This window comes from Schistocerca cancellata, chromosome 9 (genome assembly GCF_023864275.1).
Source record: "Schistocerca cancellata isolate TAMUIC-IGC-003103 chromosome 9, iqSchCanc2.1, whole genome shotgun sequence".
NCBI classification, from domain to species: Eukaryota; Metazoa; Arthropoda; class Insecta; order Orthoptera; family Acrididae; genus Schistocerca; species Schistocerca cancellata.
This window is the reverse complement of record NC_064634.1, coordinates 324307731-324332906: the sequence shown is the minus strand read 5'-3', so window position 1 is coordinate 324332906 and position 25176 is coordinate 324307731. Positions and strand designations below refer to the sequence as shown.

The following is a 25176-nucleotide window of genomic DNA, read 5'->3' as shown; positions in this document are numbered from 1 at the left end:
TCCAGGAAAGTGTGACAAGATCTCTGTTATTTTCTATATACATAAATTCATACATATATACATAAATACATACATACATAAATACATATATACATAAATGATCTGGTGGATAGAGTGAGCAGCAATCTGCAGCTGTTTGCTGGTGATACTCTGGTGTACTGGAAGGTGTCATAGTTGAGTCAGTGTAGGTGAATAAAAGATGGTTAGACAACATTTCTAGTTGATGTGATGAATGGTTGCTAGCTCTAAATGTACAAAATTGTAAATTAATGCAGATAAGTAGGAAAATCAAAACCGTAATATTCGAATACAAGAGTAGTAGTGTGGTGTTTTTTGACACAGTCGTCCGTTACCTGTCTAGGTGTAGTTCTACAAAGCGATGTGAAATGGAACTCGTATATAAGGTTTGTTGTAGGGAAGGCGACTGGTCAGCTTCAGTTTATTAGGAGGATTTTAGGAAAGTGTTGTTTATCTGCTAAGGAATGTTTCGGATCTGTACCAGATACGATTAAGAGAAGACATCGAAGTAATTCATAGGCGGGCTATTTGATATGTTAACTGTAGGTTCGAGCAACACGCAAGTAAAATATCAAAGTGAGAAACTGTGTGTATGTATTGAGGCAGCATAATTCACAGTGCACACGTTACGCAGATTACATTCATCCAGAATCTGAGAATGAGAAGACTTAGCGACTTCAAACTGACTTACACATACACTCCTGGAAATGGAAAAAAGAACACATTGACACCGGTGTGTCAGACCCACCATACTTGCTCCGGACACTGCGAGAGGGCTGTACAAGCAATGATCACACGCACGGCACAGCGGACACACCAGGAACCGCGGTGTTGGCCGTCGAATGGCGCTAGCTGCGCAGCATTTGTGCACCGCCGCCGTCAGTGTCAGCCAGTTTGCCGTGGCATACGGAGCTCCATCGCAGTCTTTAACACTGGTAGCATGCCGCGACAGCGTGGACGTGAACCGTATGTGCAGTTGACGGACTTTGAGCGAGGGCGTATAGTGGGCATGCGGGAGGCCGGGTGGACGTACCGCCGAATTGCTCAACACGTGGGGCGTGAGGTCTCCACAGTACATCGATGTTGTCACCAGTGGTCGGCGGAAGGTGCACGTGCCCGTCGACCTGGGACCGGACCGCAGCGACGCACGGATGCACGCCAAGACCGTAGGATCCTACGCAGTGCCGTAGGGGACCGCACCGCCACTTCCCAGCAAATTAGGGACACTGTTGCTCCTGGGGTATCGGCGAGGACCATTCGCAACCGTCTCCATGAAGCTGGGCTACGGTCCCGCACACCGTTAGGCGGTCTTCCGCTCACGTCCCAACATCGTGCAGCCCGCCTCCAGTGGTGTCGCGACAGGCGTGAATGGAGGGACGAATGGAGACGTGTCGTCTTCAGCGATGAGAGTCGCTTCTGCCTTGGTGCCAATGATGGTCGTATGCTTGTTTGGCGCCGTGCAGGTGAGCGCCACAATCAGGACTGCATATTACCGAGGCACACAGGGCCAACACACGGCATCATGGTGTGGGGAGCGATCTCCTACACTGGCCGTACACCACTGGTGATCGTCGAGGGGACACTGAATAGTGCACGGTACATCCAAACCGTCATCGAACCCATCGTTCTACCATTCCTAGACCAGCACGGGAACTTGCTGTTCCTACAGGACAATGCACGTCCGCATGTATCCCGTGCCACCCAACGTGCTCTAGAAGGTGTAAGTCAACTACCCTGGCCAGCAAGATCTCCGGATCTGTCCCCCATTGAGCATGTTTGGGACTGGATAAAGCGTCGTCTCACGCGGTCTGCACGTCCAGCACGAACGCTGGTCCAACTGAGGCGCCAGGTGGAAATGGCATGGCAAGCCGTTCCACAGGACTACATCCAGCATCTCTACGATCGTCTCCATGGGAGAATAGCAGCCTGCATTGCTGCGAAAGGTGGATATACACTGTACTAGTGCCGACATTGTGCATGCTCTGTTGCCTGTGTCTATGTGCCTGTGGTTCTGTCAGTGTGATCATGTGATGTATCTGACCCCAGGAATGTGTCAATAAAGTTTCCCCTTCCTGGGACAATGAATTCACGGTGTTCTTATTTCAATTTCCAGGAGTGTAGTTTCAAACAATTTAGAAACTTTTCCGCTGATAAACTCCACAGGATAATGAATGGAAAATAGTTTATCAATAACTACTTTTTTTGCTATTCATGCAATATAACTTCAGCATCGGGCATCACGTTTTAATTTATTAGTTATTTACTACTAATTCTGTTTGGAACACATTTTTCAGACTGTATCCGCATATGTCACTGAATGTCCCTGAAAAATTATATCAACAGCTACGTCTACGTGATTACTCTGCTATTCACAAATAAGTGCCTGGCAGAGGGTTCAATGAACCACCTTCAAGCTGTCTCTGTACCGTTCCACTCTCGAACGGCAAGCGGGAGAAACGAGCACTTAAATATTCTCTGCGAGCCCTGATTTTTCTTATTTTATTGTGATGATAATTTATCCCTATGTACGTGGGTGCCAACAGAACGTTTTTGCAATCGGAGGAGAAAACTGGTCTTAGAAATTTCATGAGAAGATCACGTAACAACGAAAAACGCCTTTGTTTTAATGATTTCCACTCCAATTCACGTATCGTGTCTGTGGTACTATCTCCCATATTTTGCGATAATACAAAACGAGCCGCCTTTCTTTGAACTTTTTCAATATCATCCGTCAGTCCCACCTGATACGGATCCCACACCGCACGGCAATACTCCAGAATACGGCGGACAAGTGAAGTGTAAGCAGTCTCTTTAGTAGATCTGTTGCACCTTCCAAGTGTTCTACCAATGAATCGCAGTCTTTGGTTTGCTCTACCCACAACATTAACTATGTGATCGTTCCAACTTAGGTTATGTATAATTGTAATCCCTAAGTATTTAGTTAAACTTACAGCCTTCAGATTGGTGTGAGTCTTCAGGAAATATGACGTCATAAACATTGACTCTATTGTATATTTGGGAGCTCGATTCATTAAAGTTTCCGGAGGGAGCTTGCTGCTTCTCATTAACGGACTTGCGCAGGCAAACTCGTAACTAACTGAAATTCACAACAAACTTATACATTATGTGGTGTCACCGCCAGACACCACACTTGCTAGGTGGTAGCTTTAAATCGGCCGCGGTCCATTAGTACATGTCGGACCCGCGTGTCGCCACTGTCAGTAATTGCAGACCGAGCGCCACCACACGGCAGGTCTAGAGAGACGTACTACCACTCGCCCCAGTTGTACGACGACTTTGCTAGCGACTACACTGACTAAGCCTTTCTCTCATTTGCCGAGAGACAGTTAGAATAGCCTTCAGCTAAGTCCATGGCTACGACCTAGCAAGGCGCCATTAGCATTACATTGCATGTATCTAAAGAGTCTCACTTGTATCGTCAAGAGCGATGTACCACAATGATGGATTAAAGTTAAGTATACCAGCACCTACGTACTTTTCTTTATAGCATTCATTACGTATCCTGTTTCAGACCTCACGCCAGCCGGCGTGTGTAACGCGTGCATTTTGGCTACTTGCGAGTGGCGTGGCTGTCTTGCTACGCCACAACACATTATGTATTGATTTTTAGGCAGGGGAAATAAATTGAATAATTGACAGCTATAATATGCACAAAAAACAGTGTTACGACACACAAGTCTACTTCATAATAGCTTCGTTTAGAATGCCGTTATAAACTTTCGAACGCTTCCCTACAAAAAACCTTTTCAACTAATGGGAAAAATGGAAATATTAGGTGTTTACGATGTAGTTTCCACAGTCTGTCATTTCTCAACTACCCGCTGCCCCGCTTCTCTCCTCCATACACTGAACTAGTTTCATTCTGATGTCACAACCAACCAATCTCCTAGCTCGATCCAAGATAATGCACTCACAAACAGCCGAATTTCCCAATTTCCCGTGGCGTCGGAGCCGAAGGCACTGGTTTCTCCTCTCGCCATTTTAAATTGTCTTAAGCTAATCCGAAAATTCGTAACAACCCTTAGTACGTAATAAGACTGCAGTTGGTATACCTCCGAGTCAGCTACCACTACCATGACCCTGACAGGAATGTAGTCTCAGACTCGGAGCATTTAGATGGTAGTGTCCCTCACTTCCATCTTTTAAACAACTAGAAAGATTAACTTAACTTTAAGATGCAGGAAGGGCACATCTAACAAAATTTGAAATTTTCGTTTTCTCGTATCAGCTGGAATGTAAATATAAATGCACTCTACACAGAAAGTTCACACACATACCCATGGAACATGATGCCGCTGGGTGTCGATTATCATTAAAGATACAGAACAGACAAATATAGCATAGTTGTTCCCATTATGCAAAGTAGAGAATGTTGATAATTTGTTGAGGTACGCTTGATTTATGTATGCCATCTCTGAGCAGTGTGTCTGGACGTTTCTCCAACAGGTTGGTGAATTCAGATAATACGCCAGCTGTCAAGAAGTGGCGCCCCAGTCACGAAAAAAACTTGTATCTGTCAGATGAGCCAGCAGGGAAATGTATCCTAATGATAACAAAAATACTTTTCAGTTGTCCAAGCTGAAGCGTATTGGACATACATCGGATATGAAACAGAAAATCGTTGCTTTTGAGTATATTGATGGACAATACAAATTTTCTCTAAAATGAAGCAATGTTCCTCCAAGCTACCTCATTAGAAAGCATACATGACTGACAGTTTCCAGTAATGAAAAGAAAGTTAAGCTTGCATAGCACATTCCTGCTGGGTGCAGTGAGTTTTATGAGACACTTTTCAAATAGTGCACAAAATACACAGAAGACGAGAACAATGAAAGGGAAGAAAAAATGCCTATAATTACTCTACTCGTACATTTCTCTGAAGACTATTATTAGTTTTACTCACTTCCTAACTCTATCAAGAAAAATGATTTTATAAAAGTTTTGACTGGCATTTAATTGTGAACTTTATTGAAATTTTTAAAATCCCATGATTTTAAAAGCCATACTTTGCAAAAAGTGCATATGTACGATACATATAATGTACAATAATCGCCTGATATGTCACATGTCTTAGTAGTTATCCATTCAGTATTGTGACCAAATAAAACTGCAAAGCTGCAGAAAAGTTTCATGTCTAATCTTTATATTTCTACGCAGTTTTTTTGTGTTTACTGAAAATTTTCACTTTCGTCACGTATGTCTTTCAGCATCTTGTAATTCAACTAAATGAGTGACTGCAATGAAAGATATAGTAGATTATATTGAAATATTTGCGTTGACAGCGAGAATGAAACTTCGAGTATCGAAATAGCAGCTTCTGGAATTTGAACAACGTACAGATTACTAATGGTCGCTCATTGAAAGTGTGCAGGTTGTTATTAAGGAGAGACACAACAGGAAATAGGAATCCAACGTTTGTAGTTCGAGAGCGGTAGTAAAGTTTACACTAATTGTAACATGTTTTGTCGGAAATTTATACTACAAATCTTATTCATTGTACAATTTCTTGCATTTTTGGCAGCAGATATATCTTTTCAACATACAAAGAAACGAATGTTTCTTCAACCACCACTCGTAAACGTATTTCTAACGTCTTAAATACGCCAAACATGTTCAATTACAACTGACGATGCGTCAGTACTGGATAGAGTCATGAAACTTCTCCATGAACGTAGATGGCAATCCTTGGAAGGAAGAAGACCATGCTTTAAAGAAATACTATTGCGGAAACTCCCAGTTACCGCCGCAAACAATTGCTCTGCAATAATCTTATACCCTACAACCTTCACGTGTGTGCTTGTGTATACACTGCACTACAGGATTAAAACATCAGCCTTTTTAAACCTCATCATTTGGAGCATCCCCAGTGACGCAGCTTAAGTTTCAAATTTGGTTCAAATGTGGATAGAACTATTCTATGTAATAAGAATATATGAGTATATATGAAGATGGTATCTGTTATTTCGGATGCAGAAAGAACAGACACCATTGGTGATCTTGCAGCTCTCGAAGAATGAAATAACAATGAAATCCAGACCATTAGCTGCTTACAGGCAGCTGAAAATGTGTGCCCCCTCCAGGACTCGAACCCAACATCTCTTGCTTACAGGGCAGGCGCTCTGTCAAACTGAGCCATTGAAGACACGTAGGATTTTGCCACTGCAGGGACTTATCTCTGGCACACTCCCCGTAGACCCACACTTCCAACTTACTGTCCACACGCTACATTTGTAGTGCCCCTGCCCTTTATACTCATTACAAGCGGCAGTCAATCTACCAATTCCCGTGAGAGATTGAGCAATGTGATTGCATTCACACTGAGAAAGATCAATGGCAGGTAAGCCTTATCTATATGAAAATGATATTTGTTCCTTCGGACATTTTCAGCTGACCCCATTGACATTTATCAACGTCTGTAAGCAGATAATGGTCTGGATTTCATTATAATTTCATCCTGTGTGATATTGCGAAAGTGCGCCGTTCTGTGACATCACCATCGGATTCGAAAGCACTTGAAACAGCAAGGTGTCGACACATGCAAAATACAGACAGAGCTCAGAAGTTCGTGTGTCGTGTAAGGCGTGATAATCATGTTACATTGGCGCCAAATATCAAAGTCCTGCCCAATGTCCCCGTCGATGTGTCACAGGAGCGGAGATAATCACACCCCTTCTTTTGATGCCTTTCCGGTGAAGATCAGAACTTCAACGCCAAAGTTGTGGTAATGCGGTTTTCTTCTGAGTGGCAGAGGAAAATATTCCAGGCACACCATCGTTCAGAACTGGCACGAAAATGTCTCAAGGGATGGAATAAAGGGCATCAATAGAAGTGATCCTTTTCATCAGGCGTCGATTCACACAAAATTAGCGGTCGAAAACGACAGTTCTCAGTGCGATGAGCAGCAGGGAGTTGTTCTTACCAACCCTTGATACTGCTGACACCCTCTGGCATTTTAATTCTTCTGTAAGGAGAAAATGGGTCCGCATCTACATCGAGTATGACTGCATCCGTTTGGAGTGCAGCACAACCACAATTTTTGCTTTTGTGTACGAGGGGGAGCTAATATTGACTGTTCAAAAATATTAAACGAAATTTGAACATCATCCAAAGCAGAAAATGGAGATAACGGTTTCTCAGCGCTCTTATTTTGTGTCCTCCTGTGGCGTGATCATGTGGGGATGTAACACTGACACATTCATGAATTAATCAGCAGAGGGTCTCTCTAAGACTCAACGGTTTGGGAAAACCTTCGGTGGCAACCGTCCACCTTTATCGATAATATTAAAAATGTACCTGTACAGGAAGAACCCATGACGAGGTCCTAGGCGCTAGCAGGCTGGCAACCATTTTGACGCGCTTCGATTCTTGGTGGCCTACTATCAGGAGCAAGAGGATCAGTGTAGCGGCGAAAGAGCAGCAGTTTAGTCTTCCTGCAGGCTCTAGGGACTCTCGTTATGGGTTCTGTCCGTCCAGGTATATTTTTAAGGTGCTCAACAAAGAGAGTTGGGTGTCGCCGCGTGTTTTGCCAGACTGGGACGTTGTCATTTTACGGAACTGCAGCGCCTATGTTATTCCCAATTATGATGCAAAGATCCTTAGGACATGCACGCATTTCTGAAAGAACAGGCACGGTGGTAATTACAAGCCTTATGAAATACACGAAATATATTTGTAGTTGTGAATATGGTCAACCGCCGGCCGGAGTGGCCAAGCGGTTCTAGGCGCTACAGTCTGGAACCGCGCGACCGCTACGGTCGCAGGTTCGAATCCTGCCTCGGGCATGGATGTGTGTGATGTCCTTAGGTTAGTTAGGTTTAATTAGTTCTAAGTGGGGACTGTTGACCTCAGCAGTTAAGTCCCATCGTGCTCAGAGCCATTTGAACCATTTTGAATATGGACAAACATCAGCTGTATAATGGAATGAGGACAATGAGAATTTCTGCTGGACTGGAAGTTGAATCCGGATTTCCCACTTATCGCGAGTTACCGTCTTACCATTTGGCTATCGAAGGATGAGTCACAGACATACCCAAACTTCCATATGTCGTCGACACATGGTTGATGGCATTTACCAGATCTACTTGGGGGAGGATGTACTGCACATCAGTCCATAAGAAGAAGGAGTGTCTTTCCATTTCTTTTTCATTCTAACATCCAATTTTTTAACCACTGTTCTATTAAAATCATAGCCACATAAAATTTTTTTTATTGGGTTTGTGTCCCATAGGTATCACTTTTATGCCTTTTAAACACCTCGATTTTACTAGATTTTACTACCACAAGAGGGGAAACTTTGTGAGACCCATCTGCAATCGTGGCGAGAAGAGCTGTCGCACGAATTTTACTTTTCTTCCTTCGATGAGTAAGTCACCCTTTTCAGCAAATATTTTACTGCAGTAGAATAGACCGGTTCGTCACTGTTGTAGATGGCGTCAGGTATATAATCGGTTAAGATACCTAGAAGAGCCTCATCAATCCAGTGTTGCTCTGTGACCTCCTGTACAGTTTTAGATTAGAAGGAAGTTGTTCTCCTTTGATTTCATGACGATATTTAATTCCTTCTGAATCTGCTTAGTGTATTCATCTCTTGGTCTCCCTCTACGATTTTTACCCTCCACGCTGCCCTCCAAAGCTAAATTTGTGATCGCTTGATGCCTCAGAACATGTCCTACCAACCGCTCCCTTCTTTTTGTCAAGTTGTGCCACAAACTCCTCTTCTCCCCAATTCTATTCATTACTTCATCATTAGTTATGTGATCTACCCATATAATCTGCAGCATTCTTCTGTAGCACCACATTTCGAAAGCTTCTATTCTCTTCTTGTCCAAACTATTAACCGTGCATGTTTCACTTCCATACATGGCTATACTCCACACAAATACTTTCAGAAACGACTTGCTAACAGTTAAATCTATACTCGATGTTAACAAATTCCTCTTCTTCAGAAAAGCTTTCCTTGCCATTTCCAGTCTACATTTTATATCCTCTCTACTTCGACCATCATCAGTTATTTTGCTCCCCAAATAGCAAAACTCCTTTACTACTTTAAGTGTCTCATTTCCTAATTTAATTCCCTCAGCATCACCCGATTTATTCGACTACATTTCATCATCCTCGTTTTGCTTTTGTTGATGTTCATCTTATATCCACCTTTCAAGACACTGTCCATTACATTCAACTGCTCTTCCAAGTCCTTTGCTGTCTCTGACAGAATTATAATGTCATCGGAAAACCTCAAAGTTTTTATTTCTTCTCCATGGATTTTAATACCTACTCCGAATTTTTCTTTTGTTTCCTTTACTGCTTTCTCAGTATATAGATTGAATAACATGGGGGAGAGGCTACAACCCTGTCTCACTCCCTTCCCAACCACTGCTTCTGTCGACTCTTATAACTGCCACCTGGTTCCTGTACAAATTGTAAATAGCCCTGTATTTTACTCCTGGCACCTTCTGAATTTTGAAAGAGAGTATGCCAGTCAACATTGTCAAAAGCTTTCTCTAAGTCTACAAATGCTAGAAACGTAGGTTTGCTTTTCCTTAATCTTTCATCTAAGATAAGTCGTAAGGTCAGTATTGCCTCACGTGTTCCAGTATTTCTACGGAATCCAAACTGATCTTCCCCGAGGTCGGCTTCTACCAGTTTTTCCATTCGTCTGTAAAGAATTCGCGTTAGTATTTTGCATTCGTGACTTATTAAGCTGATAGAGCTGCTCAGAGCTTTGTCAACACCTACATAGCCATCCAAAACTTTTTATTGGGTTTGTATCTCATAAGTATCGTTTTAATGTCTTTTAAACACCTAGAATAATATTCTTAGATTTTACTACCACAAGAGGGGGAACTTTGTCAAACCCATCTGCAATCGTGGCGAGAAGAACTGTCGCAGGAATTTTACTTTTCTTCCTTCGATGAGTAAGTCACCCTTTTCAGCCAATGTTTTGCTGAAGTAGAATAGACCGATTCGTCACTGTTTTAGATGTTTTCACGTTGATAATCGGTTAAGATACCCAGAACTGCCTCGTCAATGCAGTGTCGCTCTGTGACGTCGTCTACAGCTTTCGATTAGAGGGAAGTTGTTCTCCCTATGATTTCATGACGATATTTAATTCCTTGTAACTATCCTGATGAAGCCTTGAAATCAGCAATGATGTTCATTGCTAAATCTATCGCCTTTGCTTTCATAACGTCATCCCTGATTCGGTAGAGCAGCAGCCAGTTTTTGCGCCAAGTGATTACTGGCACGGTCTACTTCGGCGCCAACTGCTTCTGAAATTGCTGCTGCAGATGCGGTACGATGCGTCAAAGCCATAAGCGGGAAACGATGGTCTCCCCTCTCTGCAGTGCCACGTGGCCGTACAGAGCCCGATCTTCTAGTGACTGTACATTCTGGTGACAACCGCTGCCAGCAATCATGTACAGTGGCTACATTCCTGCTAAGTCTTTCTGCAGTATCGCAGAGGATCATCCAGTTTCTCGTAGCCCTGTTATACGACCTCGCTCAAACTGAGTGAGGAGTAGATAATGGCATCTTTGTAATCTTAAAGGCGTCCAGTCTCACAGGTAACCAACGCTCACGACCATTACAGCGTGTATTTAACCCTTTCGTGAGCCGTGGGAAACATGCTTCCCACTACAATGAACTCGCTTCTAGTCCCGTGGGATTCACAGTTCCCACCTCTGTACGGTGCTACCACCTAGTGAACAGTATAGGGTTCTACTTCCAATCGGAAGTTCCCGCCGTTTTTGCTGTACCTTCGCGCAGAGGCATTGTATAGCTGAGTGTTGCTCTGTAGAGGAGCCTTTCAGTGCTGTTTGCGTGACATTTTGTGATTTTTTCCCAAAGCTGTAGTATAAGGTAAATACTTTTCATTTACCTGAATTTATGAAGGAAAACGTAAAATTGGAACGAGAAGAATTCCAGTTTGAACCAAAAGGAGCCATTTCTGCAGTAAAATGGATGGATAACCGTCCAGTCACTTTCCTGTCCTCAATTCATGACCCATGAGAAATAGCCACAGTGAAAAGGAGAAACAAGGATGGTACTAGTACAGAGATTTCTTGTTCTGAAGTTGTGGTAGAATACAACAAAATAGTGGGTGGTGTCTATAAGTTTGATCAATTACGAGAAAGGTTTGCTATTGGCAGACGTTCTGTAAAATGATGGCACAGAATATTTTATTTCCTGGTGGACGTTGCTGCAGTGAACAGTTTTATCCTGTGGAAAATAAGCAAAAGAGAAAGTGGACAGCATGATCAGCTCACATACAGGATCCATCTAGCCAGACAATTGATCGCTGGCTTCACATCCCAAAAAAGGCGTGATCAAAAACCTGTCTTGCTGGCAAAAAGGGGTAAAGTACCTGAAGATTTTCGTCATGTGGCTGTAGGAGAGCATCAACCCATTTTAGGAGAAACCTACTGGAAGTGCCGTCATTGTAGTACCAAAGCTGCGGAAAAGAGCACTCGCTGTGTTTGTACACATTGTCAAATACCACTTTGCATAGACCCATGTTTCATAAAATTTCATGGCAAGTAATTGTGAACAATCATTGTAACAAGAGAATTAAATTTATCAAATAAATATGACATATATTGAAAAAGTTATTCTTGTCATTTAGCCTTGTTGTGTGACCTCACATTCACAGCTGGAGCAAATTTGATATTCTGTATGATAAATACACCCATCTGTTAACTACTATCTGCTCTCCATTCATTAAAAAAGAATGCTAAATAATTTTGCCTACGAAAGGGTTAAAAGAAACCTGATACACATCGTCGTAGTGATGCTATTTCAATAGACATCATTTTCGAGATCTAAAAGCACTCCTCCCAACTTTCGTGTCGCTCAACTCCTTCTTGTTGTTTATCTTATCGTAGTCTTTTTAAATCTGGATATGAAACAGATCGAGCGGGTGGTAGTTAAATGCGAACTCTTCATTACTGTCCACATTCTCACATTTAAGATTGCTCAATTTTCGGTGATAATATCTTGAGCTCTGTAAACGTCTATGCACGAGGGCTGTCATTAACATTTCTGTTATCTGATAGCAACTTCTCATGGCCATTGTTTGAGTTCAATTAATGTTGAAGGCCACGTCGCATTTCCTGCGGTTCGGCGCTATAAGACGACACTCCAACTGGAGTGTGGTGGAGTGCTCACCCGCTGGCTGCCATGGTTCGTGCTCTGGTCGCCCTCCTCTACCTGCAGGCGTGCGCGCTGGCGGCGCCCAGAGCCGGGACGCCGTGGCCCCGGAGGGTCCGCGGGCGCATCATCAACGGCACGGACGCCAGCGTCGCCGACTTCCCGTGGATGCTGTCGATGGAAGCGGCGGGCCAGCAGTGGTGCGGCGCCTCCGTGGTGGGCGGCAGCTGGGCCCTGACGGCCGCGCACTGCGTCTCCGCGCCCTACCTCACCCTCAGGGCGGGGTCTTCCACGTGGGGCAGCGGCGGGTTCGTTCTCGACGTCTCGCAGACCATCATCCACGAAGACTTCGACTATTACGCTATGACGTACGACTTCGCTGTTCTGCAGGTGGGCCACTACGTTTACCGTTTCAAATTACAATTTTTGTACGCCGCTGGCCGTTAAAATAGCAGCAATATATGAGGATTGCCAACGGCCTTGCCGCAGTGCTAACACCGGTTCCCGTTGAAACGTCGCCTTAGAAAAATTTATGAATGACTGTGGTGATAAACCTCTTACAGTACTTGATTTCAAACAGCTGAGCAAAACTGAACGTACTCGGACATTTCTCTCTTTACTTATTCTGATCAACACTAAACTGACACACAATATTTTTAGCGCAACGCAATCTGACTTTCAAAATCCTTACAAAAGAATGGCCCTGACTAACAATAACCTATAACTTTCATGAATCACTTACCTCACAAAAATCTTCGTTACTCGAACTACTGCAATACAGCAAGCGCCACTACTGGCAGCTAAATAAAACATTCTAACTACTGAAGGCACTAACTACTGATAGGCAAAGTCAGCAAATGAAAAATTTTGATGGAGAACCAACAATATATTTGAAACTTCCTGGCAGATTAAAACTCTGTGCCGGACCGAGACTCGAACTCGGGACCTTTGCCTTTCGCGGGCAAGTGCCCTACCAACTGAGCTACCCAAGCACGACTCACGCCCCGTCCTCACAGCTTTCATTCCGCCAGTACATCGTCTCCTACCTTCCAATCTTCACAGAAGCTCTCCTGCGAACCTTGCAGAACTAGCACTCCTGGAAGAAAGAATATTGCGGAAACAAGGCTTAGTCACAGCCTTGGGGTTGTTTCTAGAATGAAAATTTTCACTCTACAGCGGAGTGTGCGCTGATATGAAACTTCCAGGCAGATTAAAACTGCGGAATTAAAGCTGTGAGGACGGGGCATGAGTCGTGCTTGGGTAGCTCAGTTGGTAGAGCACTTGCCCGTGAAAGGCAAAGGTCCCGATTTCGAGTCTCGGTCCGGCACACAGTTTTAATCCGCCAGGAAGTTTCATACCAGCGCACACTCCGCTGTAGAGTGAAAATTTCATTCTAGAAACAATATATTTACCTTAATAATGTTCCAAAGTCATCATATATATATATATATATATACAACAGTTCATGATATCAAATATTACAAATTTATTCTTTCTGATGGACACACGTCCAGATCGTCCGCTCTCAGAATTCTGCCATTTCTCTCCTCACATCCACCACTGCTGGCGGCTCACCTCAAACTGTGCAACGCTATGCGCTGTTCACATTCAACTGCCCAACACTACAATGGCGAATATTCCAACAATGCGAACCAGCCACGGACTGCACACAGCACAGCCAGTGATTTTCATACAGACCACTAGGTGACGTTACCAACATAAAAACCTAAACAGCCTACTTAACCGTCAAATCACGGAAGTTATGTGCTGTCGGGCTGGGCTAGCACTTGGATGGGTGACCATCCGGTCTGCCGAGCGCTGTTGGCAAGCGGGGTGCACTCAGCCCTTGTGAGGCAAACTGAGGAGCTACTTGATTGAGAAGTAGCGGCTCCGGTCTCGGAAACTGACATACGGCCGGGAGAGCGGTGTGCTGACCACATGCTCCTCCATATCCGCGTCCAGTGTGATTTGAGGATGACACGGCGGCCGGTCGGTGCCATTGAGCTTTCATGGTCTGTTCGGGAGGAGTTACAGGAGGATTGAAAATAATAAATTTTTCTTGTTGCGCGTACATAGTGACCTACGAACAATGTCTCATTAAATATAGAGACCGGAAAAAAATACACCACCAAGAAGGAGTTGTGCGACACAAACGAAAGTTTGGAGGAGTTTTTCTACATCTCGAAAATGATGTCTATTGAAATAGCACCACTATGACGAGGGCTAGTAGAAATCCTTGGGTAACAGAAGAGATACTGAATTTAATTGATGAAAGGAGAAAATACAAAAATGCAGTAAATGAAGCAGGCAAAAAGGAATACAAACGTCTCAAAAATGAGATCGACAGGAAGTGCAAAACGGCTAAGCAGGCATGGCTAGAGGACAAATGTAAGGATGTAGAGGGTTATCTCACTAGGGGTAAGATAGATACTGCCTACAGGAAAATTAAAGAGACCTTTGGAGAAAAGAGAACCACTTGTATGAATATCAAGAGCTCAGATGGAAACCCAGTTCTAAGCAAAGAAGGGAAAGCAGAAAGATGGAAGGAGTATATAGAGGGTCTATACAGGGGCGATGTACTTGAGGACAATATTATGAAAATGGAACAGGATGTAGATGAAGATGAAACGGGAGATATGATACTGCGTGAAGAGTTTGACAGAGCACTGAAAGACCTGAGTCGAAACTAGACCCCCGGAGTAGACAATATTCCATTAGAACTACTGATAGCCTTGGGAGAGACAGTCCTGACAAAACTCTACCATCTGGTGAGCAAGATGTATGAGATAGGTGAAATACCCTCAGACTTCAAGAAGAATATAATAATTACAATCCCAAAGAAAGCAGGTGTTGACAGATGTGAAAATTACCGAACTATCAGTTTAATAAGTCACAGCTGCAAAATACTAACACGAATTCTTTACAGACGAATGGAAAAAGTGGTAGAAACCTAACTCGGGGATGATCAGTTTTGATTCCGTAGAAATGTTGGAACACGTAAGGCAATACTGACCCTACGACTTATCGTAGAAGAAAGATTAAGGAAAGGCAAACCTACGTTTCTAGCATTCGTAGACTTAGAGAAAGCTTTTGATAATGTTGACTGGAATACTCTCTCTCAAATTCTGAAGGTGGCAGGGGCAAAATACAGGGACCGAAAGGCAATTTACAATTTGTACAGAAACCAGATGGCAGTTATAAGAGTCGAGGGGCATAAACGGGAAGCAGTGGTTGGGAAGGGAGTTGGACAGGGTTGTAGCCTCTCCCCGATGTTATTCAATCTGTATATTGAGCAAGCAGTAAAGGAAACAAAAGAAAAGTTCGGAGTAGGCATTAAAATCCATGGAGACGAAATAAAAACTTTGAGGTTCGCCGATGACATTGTAATTCTGCCAGAAATCCCAAAGGACTTGGAAGAGCAGTTGAACGGAATGGACAGTGTCTTGAAAGGAGGGTATAAGAGGAACATCAACAAAAGCAATACGAGGATAATGGAATGTAGTCGAATTAAGTCAGGTGATGCTGAGGGAATTAGATTAGGAAATGAGACACTTAAAGTAGTAAAGGAGTTTTGCTATTTGGGGAGCAAAATAACCGATGATGGTCGAAGTAGAGTGGATATAAACCGTAGATTGGCAATAGCAAGGAAAGCGTTTCTGAAGAAGAGAAATTTGATAACATCGAGTATTGATTTAAGTGTCAGGAAGTCGTTTCTGAAAGTATTTGAATGGAGTGTAGCCATGTGTGGAAGTGAAACATGGACGATAAATAGTTTAGACAAGAGGAGAATAGAAGCTTTCGAAATGTGGTGCTACAGAAGAACGCTGAAGATTAGATGGGTAGATCACATAACTAATGAGGAGGTACTGAATAGAATTGGGGAGAAGAGGAGTTTGTGGCACAACTTGACCATAAGATGGGATCGGTTGGTAGGACATGCTGAGGGAATTAGATTAGGAAATGAGACACTTAAAGTAGTAAAGGAGTTTTGCTATTTGGGGAGCAAAATAACCGATGATGGTCGAAGTAGAGTGGATATAAACCGTAGATTGGCAATGGCAAGGAAAGCGTTTCTGAAGAAGAGAAATTTGATAACATCGAGTATTGATTTAAGTGTCAGGAAGTCGTTTCTGAAAGTATTTGAATGGAGTGTAGCCATGTGTGGAAGTGAAACATGGACGATAAATAGTTTAGACAAGAGGAGAATAGAAGCTTTCGAAATGTGGTGCTACAGAAGAACGCTGAAGATTAGATGGGTAGATCACATAACTAATGAGGAGGTACTGAATAGAATTGGGGAGAAGAGGAGTTTGTGGCACAACTTGACCATAAGATGGGATCGGTTGGTAGGACATGTTCTGAGGCATCAGGGGATCACCAATTTAGTACTGGAGGGCAGCGTGGAGGGTAAAAATCGTAGAGGGAGACCAAGAAATGAATACACTAAGCAGATTCAGAGGGATGTAGGTTGCAGTAGGTACTGGGAGATGAAGAAGCTTGCACAGGATGGAGTAGCATGGAGAGCTGCATCAAACCAGTCTCAGGATTGAAGACCACAAACCACAACAACAACAACAACAACAACAACAACAACATGACGATGTGTAGCAGGTTTCTTTTAAATACGCGCTATAATGGTCGTGAGCGTTGGTTACCTGTGAGACTGGACATTGATAGTAGTCAAGAACGCCTTTAAGACGACAAAGGTGTCATTATCGACTCCTCACTTCGTTTGAATGAAGTCAGGAGAAGCTGGCTGTCCATCTGCGATATTTCAGAAAGACGTAGCAGGAATGTAGCCACTCTACATGATCGCTGGCAGCGGTTGTCACCAAAATGTACAGTCGCAAGATGATCGAGCTCTGTACGGCCACGTGGCACTGCAGAGAGGGAAGACCATCGTTTCCCGCTTATGGGTCTGGCGCATCGTACCGCATCTGCAGCAGCAATTAGAGAAGCAGTTGGCACCAAAGTGACACAACAAACTCGGCGCCAGTGTTGGCTGTTTGTCGTTTAGGAAGAGGCCAGTTGAGGGCCCACAACCAACCTGTCTGCGTTCTAGACGCTCTTGACCTACACCTGGAGTTGTGATCTGGAGTGCGATTTTGTATAACAGCATGAACAATCTCGTGGTTATCTCACGCACCCTGACTGCAAATCTGTGTGTCAGTCTGGTGATTTGGCCTGTTGCGCTGCCATTCACGAACAGCATTCCAGGAGGTGTTTTCCAGCAGCATAAAGCTTGCTCACATACCGGTGTTGTAACCGAACATGCTCTACAGAGTCTCGACATGTTGCCTTGGAGTACTCGATCACCAAATCTATCTTCAAACGAGCACATATAGGACACTATTGGACGATACTCCAGCGTTATCCCGTAATAGCATTAACCGTCCCTGTATTGATCGACCAAGCGCATCAGACATGGAACTCCGTCCCGAAAACTGACATGCGGCACCTGACCAGCACGTCCGCCTCCATAGCGTAGCGGTAGCGTCGCTGCCTACCACGCAGGCGGTCCGGGTTCGAGTCCCGGCAGGGGACTGTATGTTGTGTGTCCATCATCATTTTCAGCTGGCACGGTAGCTCAGCGTGTTCGGTCAGAGAGCCGGTTGGCCTCTGTAATAAAAAAACTGAGTGGAAGGATCAACAAACGAACTTGAACGGATGTCATGTGACGTCCGCAACGACCAAACACAACGATCACAACGAACAAAAAGGAGAAAAAACCACAATGCAAGCTCGTTTGCACGTTTGAATTAAACTTTCTGGTAGCTACAAAGATTATTAATGTACCAACATTTCACCATTTTAATGGCTTATCTGGCGCTTACTTTAACCGGGGATCTTGCAATGTTAATCACTTCAATATGTTACTCAGATAAACGTATTCCCACAATTTCACTACTGTAAACTTCTGGCGTTCCGATTGTTTCTGTCAGAGTATGTTGGTAATTTGGGTGCATACAGAATGGGAAATTTTGTGCACAGAGCTGCCATCTCTGGCAGCACAATAGTTCTAACCCATCTGTGCATCAAGTTCGACTGAGCTCGAATTTTTGGGACGGGTACATTAGGATCCGGTCATGTGGGTGATCCATCCAGTAAGAAAATTGTTGTACCCAGAACATTATTTCTGAAACAGAGAACACATCGTAACATTTGGGTCTCAATAATCCGATGTGAAGAAAAACCGAACACCTCGATAACGGTTCTGCAAGGTACAGTTTGAGTGCACAGGCTGTTACAGTAAGGACTGCCCTAGGAGAAATCCGTATCTTCTACGCTCTTGATGTCTCTGTTCTGACTTGCCGGTGTTGCACCATGACAAACGGCACTTGGTGATCGTCGATGTCGAAGTCGCCAACTTTGACTGGGACTTGCACATTCACACACTGACTAGCGAGTTGCTGTGCAGCATCTTATATGACTGTCCAACAGATGTATCAAACGGGCTGCGGCGGGCGAGCTATTGCCGGCAACAGTGGCTTTGTGGGCTCACAAGTAACACAGGGGCTGTCGCAGGCTAGATGAGCTGCGGTTCAGTTGCTGGCGCCTTACTTGGGCGGCAACCCGCGGCTCTCTGCTGTGTGGTTGGTGGCTGGTTCGTAACGTGCCATTTGCGGATGCTACAGGTACCGCATTCCATATAGTTTTAACTATATACCACAACACATAAATTGCAGTGGATGGCAAGTGGGGCGTGTCTGTCTCTCGATAACCGAAGACGAAATGTTTCCAAAAGGTGGATCATAGCCGCGTAACTGCTGATCAAGGGAACAATGTAAGATCTTCTTTATTGAGATATCTCAGCACAGCATGGGCAACATTAGACCATGAGTCGTCTTTCTGAAAGATAAAGTCACGGAGAGCTCAAAGACAGGGCAAATCCGCCGGTTTTAACACGTCAGAAATGTACCGGATGGTGACCAAATTATTGGCTATACGAACGAGAGGTAAACGTGTTACCTTCTCAATTGCACATCACACCAAAATACCCAAATGACGATTTCGCATCTCGCTTGATCCGCCACACATGAATACGACCATCGTAATGCTGTACCCAGCAGCGGTACTCATATAGAAAACAACTGCTGTGTCCAGTGTTGTCGGAAGAAACAACGATAGCAGCTTCTTTAACAGTACGTTCTGGTCCAGACGTAGCTGCGCTAAATGTGTGAAGAATTTGCCCACTCGTTACGCCCAGAATGTTGGCTCCGATTTGTTGAATATACTTTCGTTACCTCGATACATGGAGAGGAAGAGCTACGAAATTTCCACCAATACGTCAAGCACCAGTACAGCGGAATCAAATTCACAATGGAGATGGAAAAGAATGGGGTGCTGCCTTTCCTCGATGTGGACGTTTACAGAAAAAAAAAATGGTTCAAATGGCTCTGAGCATTATGGGACTGAACTGCTGAGGTCATCAGTCCCCTAGAACTTAGAACTACTTAAACCTAACTAACCTAAGCACTGCACACACATCCATCCCCGAGGCAGGATTCGAACCTGCGACCGTAGCGGTCGCGAGGTTCCAGGCTGTAGCGCCTAGAACCGCTCGGCCACCGCGGCCGGCAAGTTTACAGAAAGCCTGATGGCAAACATTGCGATAGAATATTTAAGAAGCCAACCGCTAGTGACAGGCACCTAGGTGCCCCCTCCCGCCATCACCCTACGCAGAAGAAATCCGCCCTGCGCACTTTAACCAAGAGAGCCCACAGGATCAGCGATGAGGAACATCTAAAGGGTGAATTACAAAACCTCAAGTCCATTTTTTGTGCCAATGGTTATGGAATGAAAGTAATACCTAAAACTATGGCGAGAAAGAATGAATGCAGTAGAGGAGATCAAAAGGGAGCACAAAGAAACATCGCTCTGTTACCACATGTTCCCTGTGTCACTGAACGGGTGGTCAAAATTCTTCGCCGAGCCGGCTTCAAACCGATTTTCCGAAGCAGCAACAGAATAAAACATGTTTTTCACACAACGAAAGATACAGTTGACAAACTGAATGCTACTGGAGTTTACGAAAACAGGTGCGAATGTGGACTAGGGTACGTAGGCGAGACGGGGCGATCAATCAGCACACGGATATCTGAATACAAAAGATACATCCGACCGAGACAGCACACCAAGTAAGCGGTGGCGGAACACCAGGATTAGTGCGGCAAAGAGATTGAATTTGGAGAAGCTCGCGTACTGTTGAAACAGCGTCCTACTTTCAGGAGAAATGTTGAGAGGCAATAGAAATAGCCAAGAGACCGGCCAACATTAACAGAGAAGACGGCTACCGACTTCCGACGTCCTGACTGCCAGCAATAACAGAACATCGAGAATTGTCTTCGTTTCTTCGTTATCCATGTTGTCGACCACGCTATCATGCCTTTCTTTTTATAGCTTCACCACCAGAACCATTAATGACGCTAATATCTTCTGAAACCTATCTGCCACTTCCTTGTATTTGCCAAGTCGTATGTAGATTGTTACATGTTGTTGTAATGGTTGTCCAACACATTCAGGACGTTAACGTACATTCCTTCGTTTCCTTTAATGCAACGTTCTGATGACGTTGTGTGCCTGCTGTATTATTGTTGTAACGACGTGTGACATTTTATATGTGACTTGGCATATACTGTACACTGTAGTCGAATTTTAAAGATCGCTGATTGTTTTATGAAGTCTAGAGCATGCTTTACCTTGCGCAAGTGTCAGAACGTGCAGCTTTCAACGTATGTCTGCTCGGCGAGCATATGACAGATTGTAAACAGGGAACAGGGACGGCCATCTCGCTTGATGAGGCTGCCACACTCTGTAAGGACTTCGGGACGTTGTTTTTTGGCGAACATTTCGAGAACCGACTTTCAGAAAATATTAGCGTCATTAATTATTCTGATGGTGGAAAGGAAAGGGACGATAGCGTGGTCGACAACATGGACAACGAAGAAACGAAGACAATTATCAATGTTCTATGTCTATATTTCACTGGAAATTACTATGTCTGTTTAATATACTGGTGGTAACATTTTAAACTCGCACTACAACCTTAGAATCAGCGAGATTTGCTACAATGAGTGATACATACTTAGATGGTACACCCAGTAACAGCACATCATTTCGCATCTCTTCACTGTTAACGCTATAAAAAATCTGACTGTATTCTATGTAGAGCTTATGAAGCTCAATATTACATTCGCATTCCTTTCCCTGTATCTACAGCTCAGGGCAAATACGATTTGTTGTCTACCTATTAGCTATAAAGCCACACTAATATTCTTAAAAAATCTCGTCTGCAAATGGAATTAATTTGTTGCAGGTAATACATTTATACGGTACATTCAATAGGGTAATTCCTGTGTATTCAAGAGGATAATTTCTCAATTATTAGAACAGCAAGTCTCATCCGCTGTCTTGAGTACTGGTTAAATCACATCTGGGATTCTTTTTTGATTTCATATAAGCTTGACTCGTTCGAGGATTCGTTTACCGACAGCGATTTCGGCTCTACCTGTTTTTTAACGCTTCTTCCAGCTACTCTTGGAGTTTTGTAATTTTTTAGACAGTAAACTAACTTCAGTACTTACACTAAGTTGAGTTCGTCTATCTCTGGTGTGCTGTATGACAGGATAGCTGTTCGCTTCTTGTGGGCTTGGTATCCGAATCCGCAGTAAAATACTCTTTAGTCTATTCAGGACATCCTATTAATCTCTTTAGCCTTACATACTGTTGCAGGATTTCTGAGCCTCCTTGATCGCCCAATATTTCATATGCCATTATCCGAATAGTAACATTAACAGAGTTCCAATCTCTATATATATGGTCTCCATCATTCTCTATTTGTAGCCTCTACCCCAATTAATTTGAAACTCTTGAACCATAGATCTATTTTCAGTTTTTCTACATTCCGCTTCTTTTTCAACACTTCTCTTAAAAACCATGACGAATTTCTTCCTGATGTTTGCTCCTCCTCCGATAGGACCTTGCCTAGTACGGGGGTGCAGGTCTCCCGCATCATACTCTCCTCAGAGTATGGCACCTCATCATCATCATCATCATCTGTGTAACGACCAGAATCAGAATTTCCGCCCTTATAAATACACACGTTTTCCACATCAGATACCAATCTTCTCGATACCAATGCTTGATCTATTTGGTATGATTAATTTAGCCTAGGAATTTTCTAGGTCCTTTTGTTGATCTTTTGTCTTCGGAAACAGATTCCTAAAACCCTAAAGTTATACGCGGAAGGAAACAACGCTCAGACCATTATCACTAGTTTAATCTTGCAGATTTTCCTTACCAAACACGCTTCTGAAACTGTCTATGGTTTGTCCGTACTGGCACAGTAGTGACCAAGGACATTTCGAGGTCATGTCAGGTATTTTTCCAAAGTCATCTGGAATTGTTCATAAAAAATTCTACTGCGTCTTCATCTGATGCTTCTGATAAGGCATAAACATTCACGAAGGTGTCATTATCTTGTTTCCTTTGATATCCAAGGTACATATTCTTCCATTATATGGAGTAAAAGCGATACCAGATTTACGGTTGTTCCTTTACACCATAAACCCAATGCTCTCCCTGTCTTTACCCTTTCGTGAGTAGTACAGGGGAATTTCTACTTGTGTACGTCTCCATTTCCTTTCCGCCCCATTTATTGAAGTGCAACTAATTCTAGTCAGTCTCTCGGCTTCTCTTTGTCACTAATGCTCATAGCCCACATCTGTTGAAATGTACCCATATAGTTCCAGCTTAGCCCCATATTCCTGGAAGCACACAGGTGTTCCAGTGAAGAAAGGGACTTCAACAAGGCTGTGTCATTTACGGGGATAGTCGAGGGCTAGTACTAAATATTTTAGTGTGTTAGTTAATGGTATAGGACTCTTGTAAATGGCATGGTAAAAGTCATGGGCACGGAGGCCTGAGTCTATGTGGTTTGCTACTGAGAAGCCTTTGGTTTCACCAGGAAATAAACTGCTTCACATGGAGTTGAAGGGCTCGTTAGTATCACTGAAGGGTCAGGTATCTAGACTAGGAAAGCGAAGTTGTTGGCGTACTGGAGGAGTTAGACACAAGGAGAAGTTTTAATCGAGTATATACAGGAGTGAAGGAAGGACAGAGCCTTTCGGTGTTCTTGCAGTAGGCAGAAGATACGACAATTTGTGCTCTCTATGCTTCCATAGGCTGGGCGGATGCAATGAGGCCACCTTAGTCTGCTGAATTGCACAAGTATGGAGACTGAGAAGGAAACCCGAATGCCACATATGCTACCTGAACGTGTAATGGCAGTTGTGGGGAAGGCGGATAGTCGTCTTCGGTTCCTTGGTAGAATTTTGGGAAGATGTGGTTCATCTGTATAGGAGACCGCTTATAAAACAGTAATACAACCTATTTTTGAGTACTGCTCGAGCGTTTGGGATCCCTATCATGCCGGATTGAGGGAGGACATAGAAGCAATTCAGAGGCGGGCTGCTAGATTTGTTACCAGTAGGTTTGATCATCACGCGAGTGTTACGGAAATGCTTCAGGAACGCGGGTGGGAGTCTCTAGAGGAAAGGAGGCGTTCTTTTCGTGAAACGCTACTGAGGAAATTTAGAGAACCAGCATTTGAGGCTGACTGCAGTACAGTTTTACTGCCGCCAACTTACATTTCGCGGAAAGACCACAAAGAAAGATAAGAGAGATTAGGGCTCGTACAGAAGCATATAGGCAGTCATTTTTCCCTCGTTCTGTTTGGGAGTGGAACAGGGAGAGAAGATGCTAACTGTGGTACGAGGTACCCTCCGCCATGCACCGTATGGTGGATTGCGGAGTATGTATGTAGATGTAGATTTAGATGTATGTACAACGAATTTGTAAGATTTACAGTAATTGAATTGATGGGTAAAACACACAGCTGAATGTAAGTCTTAACACTAGTTTCAGCACCCAGAATGAAGCCTACCGCATTTACTGTGCACAGGTTTCCGAGCCCTTCCCATTGGGCCCCAACGTCCAGCCCGTCGGCCTCCCCCCAGATGGGTACGAGCCCCCTGCTGGGCTGCCCGTCACCGCCACCGGCTGGGGCGCGACCGAGGATGTCTGGTACCCTGACGTGCTGCAGAGGGTGGACGTCGAGGTGCTGGACCGGTCGGTGTGCCAGGAGCACCTGGGCTCCATCCACACAGTGACGGCCAGCATGCTGTGCGCTGGGCAGGAGGGCCACGGCGCGTGCCACGGCGACTCTGGAAGCCCGCTGGTGCACAACGGCACCCAGCTCGGCACCGTGTCCTGGGGGCAGCCCACCTGCGTCGGCCCAGCCGCCGTCTACGGCAACGTCGCCAGCGTCAGCTCCTGGATCACGAACACTACCGGGGCTTAGCGCCCTGCTTCTGAAGTCTTCCTCGTGGCACCTTCCTGATCAAATCGATGTCAAGCTTTGTTACGTAACTTTCTGTTTCTAGAGACAATTTTTAATTTGTATTTAGGATCTCGATTAACCCTGTAACAACTATACCGCAGAATATACACAGTGGGCGAAACAAAGCTGACACACATATTAAAAGTAACCCAACTTCGATCATCTGCCTGGGTTGCAGATAACGTAGCTGGGTTGTCAATCTTATGGTAGATGATATATCTCCGGGTCAATTTTATTTTGTCCACGTTCTACTTAAGTCAATAATAAAATCTCAAAAAATTTGTCTCAAATTTTGCTTTTTTTTAGGGTGTCTAAAATCACACGGTCTGAGCAGTGGGCTGCCTATGTAGCGGCTTTAAGGGACAAAAAAAAAATGATTTTCAGTATACACTGACGGAAAAAATGGCAACACCAAGAAACAGCTAATGTAAGAGATAATGAAATTTGTAAGTAGGCTGTTTAGATTTTTATATTGGTAATGCCACGTAGCACTCTGTATGAAAATCACTGGCTGTGCTGTGTGCAGTATGTGGCTAGTTTGCATTGTGGTCTGCTATTGTAGTGTTGGGCAGCGGCAGCTGGATGTGAACAGC

The 25176-nt window shown here is 44.0% G+C and overlaps 1 protein-coding gene across 1 annotated transcript; it reads left to right on the top strand.

Annotated features, from left to right (window-relative positions):
- The first annotated feature begins 12213 nt into the window (after positions 1–12213).
- On the top strand, positions 12214–24544 carry LOC126101391 (trypsin beta-like). The gene is made up of 2 exons (XM_049912056.1): positions 12214–12573; positions 24146–24544. Exons 1-2 carry the CDS (start codon positions 12214–12216, stop codon positions 24542–24544), a joined length of 759 nt encoding a protein of 252 aa, XP_049768013.1.
- Positions 24545–25176: the final 632 nt, after the last annotated feature.